This window comes from Oncorhynchus masou, chromosome 12 (assembly GCF_036934945.1).
Source record: "Oncorhynchus masou masou isolate Uvic2021 chromosome 12, UVic_Omas_1.1, whole genome shotgun sequence".
In the NCBI taxonomy this organism is placed as follows: domain Eukaryota; kingdom Metazoa; phylum Chordata; class Actinopteri; order Salmoniformes; family Salmonidae; genus Oncorhynchus; species Oncorhynchus masou.
Genome location: NC_088223.1, coordinates 78,257,283 through 78,271,680, shown reverse-complemented (window position 1 = coordinate 78,271,680; position 14,398 = coordinate 78,257,283). Strand labels below are relative to the sequence as shown.

General features: G+C 42.6%; 1 protein-coding gene across 2 annotated transcripts; it reads left to right on the top strand.

The window, feature by feature from the left end:
• The first annotated feature begins 763 nt into the window (after positions 1-763).
• LOC135550870 (smoothelin-like protein 2) lies at positions 764-14,189 on the top strand. 2 transcript variants are annotated; one of them, XM_064982056.1, is made up of 13 exons: positions 764-965; positions 1,094-1,991; positions 9,154-9,229; positions 9,385-9,561; positions 9,686-9,880; positions 10,062-10,133; positions 10,520-10,939; positions 11,069-11,134; positions 11,834-11,879; positions 12,013-12,225; positions 12,648-12,762; positions 13,077-13,228; positions 13,393-14,189. In XM_064982056.1, the coding sequence occupies exons 2-13, from the start codon at positions 1,428-1,430 to the stop codon at positions 13,517-13,519; spliced, it is 2,223 nt and encodes a 740-aa protein (XP_064838128.1). In that variant the 5' UTR covers positions 764-965; positions 1,094-1,427; the 3' UTR covers positions 13,520-14,189. The 2 variants fall into 2 exon arrangements, with proteins under 2 accessions (XP_064838128.1, XP_064838129.1); XM_064982057.1 differs by lacking the exon at positions 10,520-10,939.
• Positions 14,190-14,398: the final 209 nt, after the last annotated feature.

Genomic DNA, 14,398 nt, shown 5'->3' with positions numbered 1-14,398 from the left:
CTAACTATACAGTCCCTGGCTATATTCAGTTACTAACTATACAGTCCCTAGCTATACAGTTACTAACTATACAGTCCCTAGCTATACAGTTACTAACTATACAGTCACTAGCTATACAGTCCCTAGCTATACAGTTACTATCTATACAGTCCCTAGCTATACAGTTACTAACTATACAGTCCCTAGCTATTTACAGTTACTAACTATACAGTCCCTCGCTATACAGTTACTAACTATACAGTCCCTAGCTATACAGTTTCTAACTATACAGTCCCTAGCTATACATTTACTAACTATACAGTCACTAGCTATATTAGTCATATGAAATCACTCGTTCAGGCTTGTCATTCTCTAATCTCCCAATGCATTCCCTTTTCCTGTATCGTTCATACTTAGGTGATGTAATCTTCTCTCTCCTACACACACACACACACCAGTGGAGGTTGGTGGGAGGATTTATAGGAGGATGGGCTCATTGTAATGGATGGAATGGAATTGATTGAATGGAGTCAAACATGGTTTGATACCGCTTGATACCATTCCATTTATTCCATTCCAGCCATTACAATGAGCCTGTCCTCCTATAGCTCCTCCCACCAGCCTCCACTGACACACACACACACACACACTTACTTTTAACTCCAGCACAAGTTGGGCCCACATCAGGGTGGGAGGGAGGGAGGAGGAGTCCTGCATGAAGTCTGTACCCTCCCCTTTTACTCCCTCCTCCTGCTTATTCCCCTAATACAGAGATGAACCTACTCACAAGGCTGGTGGTTTAAAGCAGAGCTGCACAGCATACAGAACACACACAATAAAGTAATTCTCATGACATTACTTTAGAGGTGTGTGGATGAAATCCACACAAACAAACAAACATACACATACACACACTTATATAAACATACACACATGGGGACTGGATTACACTACTGGACTGCTCCCTCAGCAGGACTCTTCAAAAGGTTTGTTTGATATGTCTACCTCCTCAAATTTTCCATAACCTCCACAGTATGACAGTTGACAAATTGATTTTGACAACTTGACAACTTGATTTTGAAGGGTATAATTTTGCATCTCTCTTTTTGAACAGAACCACAGAGCCTAGGAATAATAGCTCTTGTCCTCTGTGGAAGTGAGAGAATCTGACTGTGTCGAGACTGAAAGACCTCTGTGGAGTTAATTGACTTGGCTGCTTAGGAATCTATTTTCCAGCACAGTCCTCCTTGAAAACTATTTTAACTGTACTGGGAAACAGTTATAGAGCACCTTCTAAAACTCCCCCCTTCTAAGTCCTCTCTGTGGTATCAGAGAAAGATCAATCCCTCCCTCATCACCTCCTCTCAGTCGCCCAGGCAGGAGAAACGGGGAGAGAAGGAGAAGAAGAGGAAAGAACAGTAGAGCCGCCGCCATCGTCCATTAAACATATGCACCGCTCCATTTCCTCTAAGCTGAGGGTGTCTGTTGCCAGTGGGGACATGGATGCCGCTCCTACAACCGTGTCGGCAGCCGGGGATGCCACATGCGACGAGACGGTGTGTGAGGCACTGGGTCGCTTCGAGGTCACGCTGGCGGCGGCGGTGCGCGAGGTGCACGTGGACGTGAGTGCCTTCAAGCGGGGCGTGGAGCGGCGGGTGGATGAGGCATGTCAAGCCCAAGGGCCCCTGGCCGAGGCAGTGCAACGGCTGACGCAGGAGAACCTGCAGCTCCGGAGTCAGCTGGAGGCGCTGGCCCGCCTGGTGGAGGGTCTGACAGGGAAAGGGGTGGACAGGAGCGCCCTGGAGGACAGGGACAGTAGGGGACAGATCCCCATGACTTCGTCCCAGGGGATGGTGAACAGGAGCCACGGGAGTCCCTCCACCATGGTCCCCAATGGACCGTCAGAGTCTGGTTCTTCTGGTCTTGGTTCTGGGTCTTCTGGTTCTGGCGCCTCTAGTTCCACATCAGCCAATCTCTCCAGCAGAGAGCCCATGGAGGACAACATGGTTAATGTGAGTATTGCCTTGTTACTGGAGAAGATATTGTCCCATTTAGTATCATTTAGTAGAATGCAAGGGAATGTCATCTGGGAAAATTGAAAGCCTTTCGTGTGTTCGTGTGTGCGTGTGTGTGTGTGTGTGTGTGTGTGTGTGTGTGTGTGTGTGTGTGTGTGTGTGTGTGTGTGTGTGTGTGTGTGTGTGTGTGTGTGTGTGTGTGTGTGTGTGTGTGTGAGAGAGAGAGAGAGAGAGAGAGAAAGAGAGAGAGAGAGATTGAGACAGTGCTAAGTTGTAAATCTGTTGTCTCTCTCAGTGGGGAAAGTGCTGTGTTGCCCCTGGTCATTCATTTTAAAGCTCCTGGCTTAGTGTAGTACTAATAAATTCAATGGTGTGAAGCTGTGTGTATCTACAGTAGGCAGTAATGGGACAAGGGCAAGCTGCCCATCCTCCACCCGAATGACCTTCTTTAAACATGTCACTTTTTGCATTTGGAGACACTCCAAAAAACGAATTCAAGCGTCTATGTGTACACCACAGGAGGCTGCTGTGGGGAGGACGGCTCATAATAATGGCTGGAACGTAGTGAGTGGAATGGCATCCAACACATGGAAACCACGTGTTGGATGTATTTGATACCATTCCACTTATTCCACTCCAGCCATTACCACGAGCCCATCCTTCCTGTTAGGGGCGGCAGGTAGCCTAGTAGTTAGAGCATTGGACTAGTAACCAAAAAGTTGCAAGATCAAATCCCAGAGTTGACAAGGTAAAAATCTGTCGTTCTTCCCCAGAACAAGGCAGTTAACCCACTGTTCCTATGCTGTCATTGAAAATAAGAATTTGTTGTTATTAACTGACTTGCCTAGTTAAATAAAAAAATATAAAAACATATATATTATAATATTAGGGTGCCACCAACCTCCTGTGGTATACACACACACACACACCAGAAAATACAAGTAGTGGAATGTATTTGGAAATACACTTGGAAAGTAAAGGTATGTATTTGAGAATACCCAAATACACTCCCATACATTTAACCCAAGTGGTTTCGGTGTTTGAAATAATGTATTTGAAATAGAAATAAGTATTTCAAAATACTTTCAAATAGTAGGCTATTTATAGGAAATTATTTTGAAAATACTTTCACATACACTGTACATCAAATATAACTAGTTGATTCGGGCCACATCATTTGAAAATTCTCAAATACACAGATTATAAGTATTTAAATAAAAAAATAACACACATACACATTTTTGCAGACACCCAAATTCTACACATTCAATGTAGCATCTCTGCTGGTGGTTCCTCCAGTGGGACCATGAACATGACATCCAGAGGACCTCTTACAGTCTGCCTGACGGTCTGTGTGTCATTAGGTACCTCCCGTTGAAAGAAGATACTGTACTTGTACACACATGAATGCTCCCACAGTTTTATTATTTATTCAGACTGTGTAAGGGTATCTATTTTTCTTTCGTGGCTATTTTTAAGTGTACTTTTTGTACCCTGTAGTGCACATTGAACTAACTGGATGCTCGTACACTACTTCTAATCTCTCATTGAATCCAAAGATTTAAATCTGTCTGTGTGTTTTTCGGTTAAGCCAAGAGGCCAGTCAGTGCTATCTGCTCCTCCATTCCCCTCTCTCCGCTCCTTCCGTCCTCGCAAAAGGGCACATGTATTTTTGGCAGGGCAGGTCTGATTGATGGCTCTGGTCCTGGACATTTGGGTTGGAGCTCTTTGGGACCGCTCTGTACCCCCCTGGTCCAGACAGCTCCGTGTGGAGCTTTAAACCTCCCATCAACTTTTAAAACAGGCCTCACTTTTTATATCCAACGCCAAGCTAGTTTGAGTCCTCAGCTGTGTGTGTGTGTGTGTGTGTGTGTGTGTGTGTGTGTGTGTGTGTGTTGTGTGTGTGTGTGTGTGTGTTTCACCTGAAAGTATAATTTCTAGTCTTGGTTCAGGACAGATTTTAATAGCACCACAAAGTCCTAGCAAACATAACTTCCCATAACTGCAACTCTGGATGTATAGAAACAGAGAGAGAGGAGAGAAAGGCTGGAATAGGAGACAGACATAGCAGCAACCCTCTCCACCCTTCCCAGCACCTTCACAAGTGCGTATTTTGGGTAAACATTTTTAAACTCAAAGCACAGATAGGACACATGGAAATTCATTTCCTTAGGCATTAATCATGCAAACATATTTTATTGTGACATTGCATCAGTGAGAATCAAACCTATAATCTTCTGTTGTCTCTCCATGGAATTAGTCCACTACACCACCAGGATGGAGCTGGCATGCCACGTTTTTTAAGCATACAAATCTGTTCATTTTAGTCTATTCAAACAGACCCCATTTCAAAGGAAACAAGCACTCATTAAGATCAGGTGTGGCCAATTAGCGGGCACACCTGAACACATTTAAGATGGAGGATAGAGAGAGTTTTGTTGAGGGTGAGAATGGAATGTACAGTTGAAGTTGGAGGTTTACATACACTTAGGTTGGAGTCATTAAAACTTGTTTTTCAACCACTTCACAAATATCTTGTTAACAAACTATAGTTTTGGCAAGTCGGTTAGGACATCTACTTTGTGCATGACACAAGTCATTTTTCCAACATTTTTTACAGACAGATTATTTCACTTATAATTCACTGTATCACAATTCCAGTGGGTCAGAAGTTTACATAAACTAAGTTGACAGTGCCTTTAAACAGCTTGGAAAATTACAGAAAATTATGTCATGGCTTTAGAAGCTTCTGATAGGCTAATTGACATCATTTGAGTCAATTGGAGGTGTACCTGTGGATGTATGTCAAGGCCTACCTTCAAACTCAGAGCCTCTTTGCTTGACATCATGGGAAAATCAAAAGAAATCAGCCAAGCCAAGAAATAATTGTAGACCTCCACAAGTCTGGTTCATCCTTGGGAGCAATTTCCAAATGCCTGAATATACCATGTTCATCTGTACAAACAATAATACGCAAGTATAAACACCATGGGGCCACGCAGCAGTCATACCGCTCAGGAAGGAGACGCGTTCTGTCTCCTAAAGATGAATGTACTTTGGTGCGAAAAGTGCAAATCAATCCCAGAACAACAGCAAAGGACCCTGTGAAGTTGCTGGAGGAAACAGGTACAAAAGTATCTATATCCACAATAAAATGAGTCTGAAAGGCCGCTCAGCAAGGAAGAAGCCACTGCTCCAAAACCGCCATTAAAAAAAGCCAGACTACGGTTTGCAACTGCACATGGGGACAAAAATTGTATTTTTTGGAGGAATGTCCTCTGGTCTGATGAAACCAAAATAGAACTGTTATGCCATAATGACCATTGTTATGTTTGGATGAAAAGGGGGAGGCTTGCAAGCTGAAGAACACCATCCCAGCCGTGAAGCACGTGGGTGGCAGCATCATGTTGTGGGGGTGCTTTGCTGAGGAGAGACTGGTGCACTTCACAAAATAGATAGCATCATGCGGAAGGAAAATTATGTGGATATATTGAAGCAACATCAAGACATCAGTCAGGAAGTTAAAGCTTGGTCGCAAATGGGTCTTCCAAATGGACAATGACCCCAAGCATACTTCCAAAGTTGTGGCAAAATGGCTTAAGGACAACAAAGCCAAGGTACTGGAGTGGCCATCACAAAGCCCTGACCTCAATCCTATTGAAGATTTGTGGGCAGAACTGAAAAAGTATGTGTGAGCAAGAAGGCCTACAAACCTGACTCAGTTACACCAGCTCTGTCAGGAGGAATGGGCGAAAATTTACTCAACTTATTGTGGGAAGCTTGTGGAAGGCTACCCAAAACATTTGACCCAAGTTAAACCATTTAAAGCCAATGCTACCAAATACTAATTGAGTGTATGTAAACTTCTGACCCACTGGGAATGTGATGAAATAAATAAAAGCTGAAATAAATAATACTCTCTACTATTATTATGACATTTCACATTCTTAAAATAAAGTGATGATCCTAACTGACCTAAAACAGGGAATTTTTACTGGGATTAACTCTTTGCTGGGGCTCTCTCATGTCAGGAATTGTGAAAAACTGAGTTCAAATGTATTTGGCTTATGTGTATGTAAACTTCTGACTTCAACTGTATTTGAGAAAATTCCAAATATCAAACCAGTAGGAGAAGTTTGCTAGAACACTACCAACATTTAAATTAAAAGTAACTATGTTTTTAACCACCAAACTTTTAGGAAACGTTCTGTTTATTTTTAAAGGGATACTTCGATAGTTTAGAAGAGAGCCCCTTTATCTTGTTCCCCAGAGTCAGATGAATTTGTGGATACAATTTGTGTGTCTTTGTGTCCAATATGGAGTAAGTTAGAGGTACTGTAGTTTAGAAAGCCAATGCTAACTGGCGTTAGCGCAATGACTGGAAGTCTATGGGTATCTGCTAGTTCCAGTCATTGCGCTAACACTCGTTAGCAATTGCGCTAGTGCTAGTTTGCAACTTCCTTCAAACTACACAAAGAGACATAAAATTGGTATCCATGAGCATCTGACTCTGGGGAAGTTAATAAAGGGCACTGCCAAAATTCTGAAGTATCCCTTTAAATGTGCTGAGAAAGTTCCAAAGCCAAGCAACTTTGTGGGAAAGTTGTGGGAAGGTTGTATGCAAAATAACCATAGGACAACCACGCTCTCACCATGCTCTAAGAAACATGGTTCTCAGAATGTTATGTGCTAGCTGAGAGGCTATGTTGGGTTGTTGCTGGTTACAGGTCAGGATTTTTTGTGTTTCATATCAACTGCTCTTGGAGAATGAAAAGGGTTTGGTTGTTGGATCGATGATAGGATTAGTGGTTGGTAGGATTATGATAGGTGGTAGGTGATAGTCTGACACGGATTGTTGTTATTCTTATTTGACTTCCACCCCTAACGTATCTGAACACACATACACATACACACTTGAATTTGTATTTGGATCTACAATGAAATAAAGGGTTAGGCTTACAAGTGGTACACACACACACACACACACATTTATCTTGGGGCAGCAAGTACCAGGTGGAGGCCCTTAAGGAACTATTCTGGGTCTCCATATCTCTTCACTTCAGAGCAGCACATGAGGGAGTGCTTCGTCCAACCAATCCCAGTCCTGAGCTGAGCCTCCTGACGGGACGGAAAGTAGAATTCCGAAAGTAGAATTCCGTCTCCCTGTCAATATCCCCTGAGCTGGATTGCCAGCTGTTCCCCTCTCGAAACACACACCCTGCCAACATTCCACAGCGCTGATGTCACCTGGCTGTTCCCCCATCAACCCTGACTACGTCAGAAATGCGTTCCTACGGATTAGCTGGTCAAAATTAGGCTTTGTGAAAAGTGCAATACTGTTAATATGTGTTAGTGCAGGTTTTCAGTGAATTTATGTAAATCACAAAGCTCATCTGCAGAAAAATTCTCAGCAACAAAAGAGGGATCAAATTAAGATCTTACATCTGTACGTGTGTATATCCCTTGTAACCATAGTCCTGTAATCCTGAGATTCAGCAAGTCTTGGAGGACAATGGAAATAAATTAAAAGCATCTTTATAGTTAAAAGTAGATCTAAATGACATCTTAAAATGTGTGCGTGTACGTACCCTGTAACCCTAACCCTGTATTTCCTGCAAATGTGTGCCTGACTGTGTTTGTTTGACTCTGTGTGTTTGTATCTGTATGTGTTTTTGTGTGTTTCTGAGGAAAAAGGGAGAGTTCGACTAAAAGTCAAATAGATTCAGAAAGCGAGTGAGCGGGAATTTTTTTTAAATGGAGAAACAGACCGGGTGAGACAGATAGAGAGCAACAATGATACAGTAGGTATGTGAGCCGTGCACACAGATCATCTCTACTGCTAATCCCTAGTCTCTAGTGTCCCTAGCCTCTGCTATGACTTGACCGGGCTCTCATCGTGGCTCTATCGCTGGCAGTCGCAGCCATGGGGGATAGCGGGTGCGACTGCCAATCTAGAAGGCTCTGAAGTATTGAGTTCTGGTACTGAATGATAGCATTGGAAGAGTTTGGCTGTCCCACTACTAACTCCCTGATCTCAGAAGGCCCTGTTTGGGGCTATATTAGGATGTAAGAGGAGTGGGGGACATTGGGGTGACTGATTACAAATCCAAAATAGCTCCAGGACTTAAGGCTTGTCTCTCCACACCTCTCAGTTAGACCCACTCGCTAGGCCCCAGTGCCACTAAAGACTACAGTCACAATTGGGACTTATGGAGACCCAGAGATGAATAGGAATAATACCATTCCCAGACCAAATGTCCAATGTTGGGGGGGGGCAAAATGGCTCTGTTTTTTTGTTCTTGGGGGGTTAAAGAAGACCTAAAGCTGTACTTTTGTTTGCATCCACAAGGTGGACCATGTTTTCAATTTGCTCATCTGGCCATTTAAGGCAATGCTCGATTCTAAGGCTATGTTCCTGGTGCCATTTTGGGCCTGTAGCAATTTCCAGTTTGTTGTCCCCCACTATGAAATCGGGAAGTCACACACCATATCTCGGACAACACTGGCCAGATTTTGACATAACTTGAGTGAGTGATATATCTTGCCATAGAGATCCAGCATTTACAAAATTACACTGATTACTATAGCCCAAGGCGGGAGCAAGAGGGATAACTGGGACCAAAGTCTGTCTTCTCCAGCAGGTGACATTTTATTTGGCAAATGACATGGAGTACAGGGAGTGGATTAGCTAAAGAGACTGCAGGGCTCGACAATCAGGGCTGCTTGCTGGCCCAGGCAACATCTGCCAAGTTCACTGGGCCAGTTAATAAAGCTTTCATTCACACTTGTTATCAACCAGCATTCCCTCTCTGTCTCGAGTGAGCCCCGCCTCAGTCCTGGATACGTCCTGGATACTCCCACCAGACTAGTCTAAGCAGAGGCGGGAAGCCCATCAACGCATTCAAAAGTCCTTCACCTGCTTTTCACAGCAATGTCAATAAAAAAAGTAACCACGGGAAGTGTGTTTGCCATTCATATGCATTAGCAAAAATCATAATAACATTTCTTAACAGGGCCATGACCCGTGCCCACATCATTTATTGTTCCTGATTTAACTTACATTTGTTTTACAGTTTATTTATTGTGTATTCTTTTAGAATGTGCCTATTGTGTAGTAGTGGGGCCGTAGTTAAGTGTGTTCTGTTTCTCTTTTATATAGGGTCACAAAGGTGTTGACAAAACGGAAGACAGAAATGTTGCTGCTGTGTTGGAGAATGGACATCACAAAGAGCAAGGTTTAAACACACATCAGTGTTGGGGTCAATTCAGTTGAAAATTCTAAGTTACTATTCAAGATTTTAGAAAACAATTTATATTAGGGAATTGAATTGAAACTGAATTGACACACACACACCTCTTTTCTCATGCATGTCTGCTACCTCCCATTCAGTCAGTGGTCAGGAGGCAGAGGACCACAAGCCTCATCTCCCCATCAGTGCCATGACCAGGACTTGTCCCGAGTCACCAACTGGCCCCAGACGAGCCTCAGTGGAGCTCAAGTCTCCCGGTCATTTATTAGCAGGTGTCACCTCACCCAAAGCCAGACCAGATGTTTGGTATAAATCTGGTGAGTAAAATAACTGTAATATAATATAGCTAGCTATATGTTACATATTTGTTTACTTACCTTGTAAGCAGGCTATGGATATTTTTGTAATCCTCATATTGTATGTACACTCCTAACAAATCAGACGACTCATCATTCGGCGAGCCACATCTTCCCTGCACTGCCATAACCAAAACCGACTCCCCGACGGGCCCCAAACCATCAGCCCAATCTCCTGCTTTGGCCAGGAAATCTCCTGCTTCAACACCAAAGTCTCCTGCCTATCCAATTGCTGACGTCACCACTCCCAAAACAGCACTTGATGCTCTGTTTAGTCCTGGTGAGTTGAACATGGATTGGACTCTCTACCTTTACCCTTGGATTTTGTGCAAAAGTCTAGTAATTTTGGGGTGAACTGTCCCCCTAAGATGTGTTTTGAAAAATCAACCTTTATTATTAATAAAGGTAAATGAAGGAACATATCCATGGCTGACGTTTTTGACTTGTCTTGGTTGTTTCAGCACCAGCATTGAAGAGAGAGACCCCTGTATCAATGCATACATTTACCCTTCCAGACCTATCACAAGGATCAGGTACATCATATTTTTTGCTTTCAGTGGGCCTAGATTGTAACATGTAGTCATTTCTGCCAGATTGGGAATCTGTGTCTGTCATCTACTCTCATTGACACCTGGCCAGGTTCAAATAGTACTTGTTTTCTTTCAAATACAAATACTTGTTGATTAAGCCGGCCTGGAATGTCAAATGTACAATGATTCCATTGGTTTCATTGCAGCAGTCAAGCTCAATCAAGTGCAGCTAAAGTATTTGATAGAAAACAAATACTGTTTGAACTCAGATCTGGTTGACACAATCCATCTGACCGGATGTCACCCTCTAGTTCAAATCACATCTTGCATACAAGCTAAACTTTACCAGCAAACATTTTCTCCTCTTCTGTCTATTCTCACCCAATCAGAGAGTTTTTCTGGACAACAAATGCAAGTGAGGTCACCAGTCAGCAGTCATGCAGTGCAGAAGGAAAACATCTCTGTATCTCTGGCCCCACCTCATACCCCTGTCAGTGCCTTGAGCAGAACTAGTCCAGAGTTATCAACTGCACCTGCCCCAAATCAGTCCCCTGCCCCCCCATCATGGGCTCCTGCTGCCCCAACTCAGTCCCATGCCACCCCAACTTGGGCTCCTGCGACCCCAATTTGGTCTCCTTCTGCCACAACTCAGCCCCCTGCCACCCCAACTCAATCTTCTGCAACACCAACTAAGGCTCCTGCAGCCCCTCCATCTCCGTCCCCTGCACCCAAAACACCTAGTCAACCAGTATTTGAGGATACCACACCCAAAGCATCGGGAGAATTTCCTTTCAAACGTAGTGAACGTGGTAAGGGACACAATGACTCTCTCCCTACTATCTCTTTCCTCTTTTCCATTTCCAACTTTGTTCTTTCACATTTCTTTGTCTGACCTCCAGTTCTATTTCATTTTTTCCCCTTCTTTCTTTCTTTTACAGTAGCACCTGCAGTTAAGGCAGTGAGCCCGGGTCTAACGCGTAGCATGAGCTTCCCAGCAACCACAGGTAAAACTAGGAACTGGGCCTGAAATTGCAAAATCTTCTTAATTGTCATTTTTTCCTTAACTACGAACTCATGAAAGGTTGCTATTCCTTAATAAGGTGCTTACGTTATTTCTTATGCTTCTCATTAAGCAAGAAGTTCAGGGGAAATTAGATTCTTGAAAATAAAGTTACTGGATTTCTTCATGGAAATGTTCTTAATTCCAAGATAGCTAAACCCTAGTCTTAAAAAACTATGGGCAGTGAGAGAATAAGCTAATGAAACCAATTGAACATGTTTAATTCACTCACAAACTTCCTCTGAAATTTTCAGTATTGATTATTTTAAACCCAACAACATCTCAGTAATAAATATGCTAGCATTTTTAGATTGCTAGCTAGACCGGTTGTCTAGCAACAATCATCTTAAGAAGATAGTTAAGAAGTTCATTAGAAGATATTTGAGAGGTTTGTGAGAAAAAATAATGAATTCTTAAGTAATGTTAGTTTGCACTTACAAACTATCTTATGAACTTCCTATTTTTTGTTAAGAAGCTTGTTTTTATGTAAAGTGTTTTGTGAATCTTTGTTCATTGTGTGTTTTGTTGTCTGCCTTTGCCTCTCTTAGTCTTTTGTTCATTGTCAGGTTAACATTGTTCTCTCTTTCTGTCTCGCTCTCCTCCTCTCTGTCTGTCTCTTTCTCTCTCTCTGTGTGATGTGCAGAAAAACTCCTACCCCCCAGAAAAGTGCCACCCCCTGGCACAGACAGGTCAGTCCTTGACGAATTATAAAACATATCAAATGAGACACTATTCAAATACATGTAAATCACAACCATGTAAACCTGGCATTTTAGTATTTATTCAGAAGCTCAATGATGTACATTTTTACATAATCTTTAGGAGCCTGGACAAGTTTGGCGGTCCAAATAAATTTGGTGGTCCAAACAAGTTTGGCGGTCCAAACCAGTTAGGTGGTCCGGACAGGCTTGGTGGGCTGGACAAGTTTGGGGGTGGTGGGGAGCGGAAACTGCAGAGGTCACAAACGCTGCCTCGCAACCTCGGGATGCAGAGCAAACGGTCTCTGTTTGAGGGTTTGGCCTCTGAGTGTGACAGGTACAAAAGGCACAGTCAGTCACCCTGACTTCACCCATTGTCTCTCTTGCCTGACTTAGCTAGCTATTACTCCCTATTGAGTAAATGCTGAACCCTAGGTTTTGAGACCATAACCCTACTCCTATCAACCCAGTACTTTGTTTTGAGTGTCAATAAAAGCCAACAGGCCCTTGTATCACATTTGTACATGTCCCTCAACCCTTTATTACATGTATATTATTACTATCATTGTGTGAGAAGTCAGACACAAACACTGTTGTCCAAAGTGACTTAAAGCATAGTGTGTGCATACATTTGTAATGTGTGTGTAAAGAATTCCTTTGGGAATTGAACTCATTACCTTGGTGTTGCTAGAATCATGTTCTTACCAAGTGAACTACACAGCCACAAACAATTGACCACCTCTATGTTCCACTCTGCAGGTCCAAGGCTGCAGGCTCCAAGCCCAAACTGCAGCGCTCCCAGAGTTTTAACAGCGCCAGCAGCATCAAGGCAATGCTGCTGGAGTGGTGCCGATCCAAAACTTTTAGCTACCAGGTGAGTCAAGCCCTAGTCCTTTGTGACAGACTGTTTCACAATGTGATAAATATTAGCTAGCACACGTGAGATTTGTTTCTGGTTTCCAGCAATTTGTCCATCTCAGTTCTTCCCAGGGCTTTAGACAGCTTAAGAGGCTCCATATTAACATACCATTAACTTTTGTTCATATTTGGAGTGTGTTATGTTAATGGAAGATTTACCAGCAAATGTGGCCCTTAAAGTTAGTCAATATATAGGAATGCTTACGTTTTTAACTGGTCTTCTATGGAATTAACACTGCATTTGGCTCCTACCATTTTCTCCTCCATCAGAACATAGACATCCAGAACTTCTCATCCAGCTGGTGTGATGGAATGGCATTTGCTGCCCTGGTCCACTCCTTCTTCCCCCTGGAGTTTGACTACAACACACTGAATCCTGCCAATCGCAAACACAACTTTGAAGTGGCCTTCACCACAGCAGAGTAAGCGTGTATGTGTGTGTTGGGGGGGGGGGGGGGGGGTAATACCTCAAGGAGGAGATCCTGGGACAAGTCTGTGGCATACGGTGTTATAATATATATATGTATTAGAAACCTTTAAATATTGTGGGTTATATTTTTATTTTTTTCTCTTCTGTCTCTTTTAGGGAGCAGGCTGACTGTGTGCGTCTCATAGAGGTAGAGGATATGATGGTGATGGGTAACAAACCAGACCCCATGTGTATCTTCACCTACGTCCAGTCCCTCTACAACCACCTCAAGAAGTTTGAGTGACACCTCTGTGCAGAGGCGATCACCCCTATCACCAGGCACACTGAAACTTTGTCAGCGAGCCAAAGCACTACTTCCTATTTGTTCAACTCTCGACAACTGTATATAACAATTGTGCTTGTACAATTCTATTTGAATTTGTCTTGTCATGTAATAATGTGCTGTGCATATGGTTTGGGGCTCTTATTTAGCCTTGTTTAGAAAATAGAGGTAGTGAATTGGAAAAAAGATTGTAGTTTTACAAATATATTTTTTAACTCAGAGAGCCACCTGCTGGTTATGTTTTAGTGGTGTAATTAGAATTCAATGTAGATCATAAACTAAATGAAACAAGATTTCTAAAATAGTGTTTGTCATGCATGAAGCTAGCAAAACACCTGAAAGACAATTTAAAATTCAAGTTGTAAAGAAAGTGAAAATGAAAGAAGTGTAAATGCAAAGAAAGGTGGCAGGAACAACTTGTTAGTTGTACGCACGGGTCTTGAATCAGTTTGGCCTTCTGCTAATGCCATTGGACTCAAGGCATTTTTGAAGGACTGTCTTGCAGTGAGATCATGATATTTTCAGGTATGTTGATGTTTAAAAGACGTCTGTTTTTATGTAATTAAAAGTCCAGATTGTCAGTGTTAAAATAGCTGTATCTACAAATTGTATTCAATGTCAATCAAATGTATTGGATTAGCTTTTATTTCAACTGTATTAAAATAATAGTGATGTACACTATTTGTTATCACTTTCTGAATTAGGTAATGGGTTGTTATATCTTGGGAATGAAACCAGAGTGGAGCTTATGCCACGTTCATGTGCTAGTCTGAACTAGGAAACTCTGAAATGACCAAATTGCTAACTGTTTGAACACAGCATGTGTATAACTACAACCAG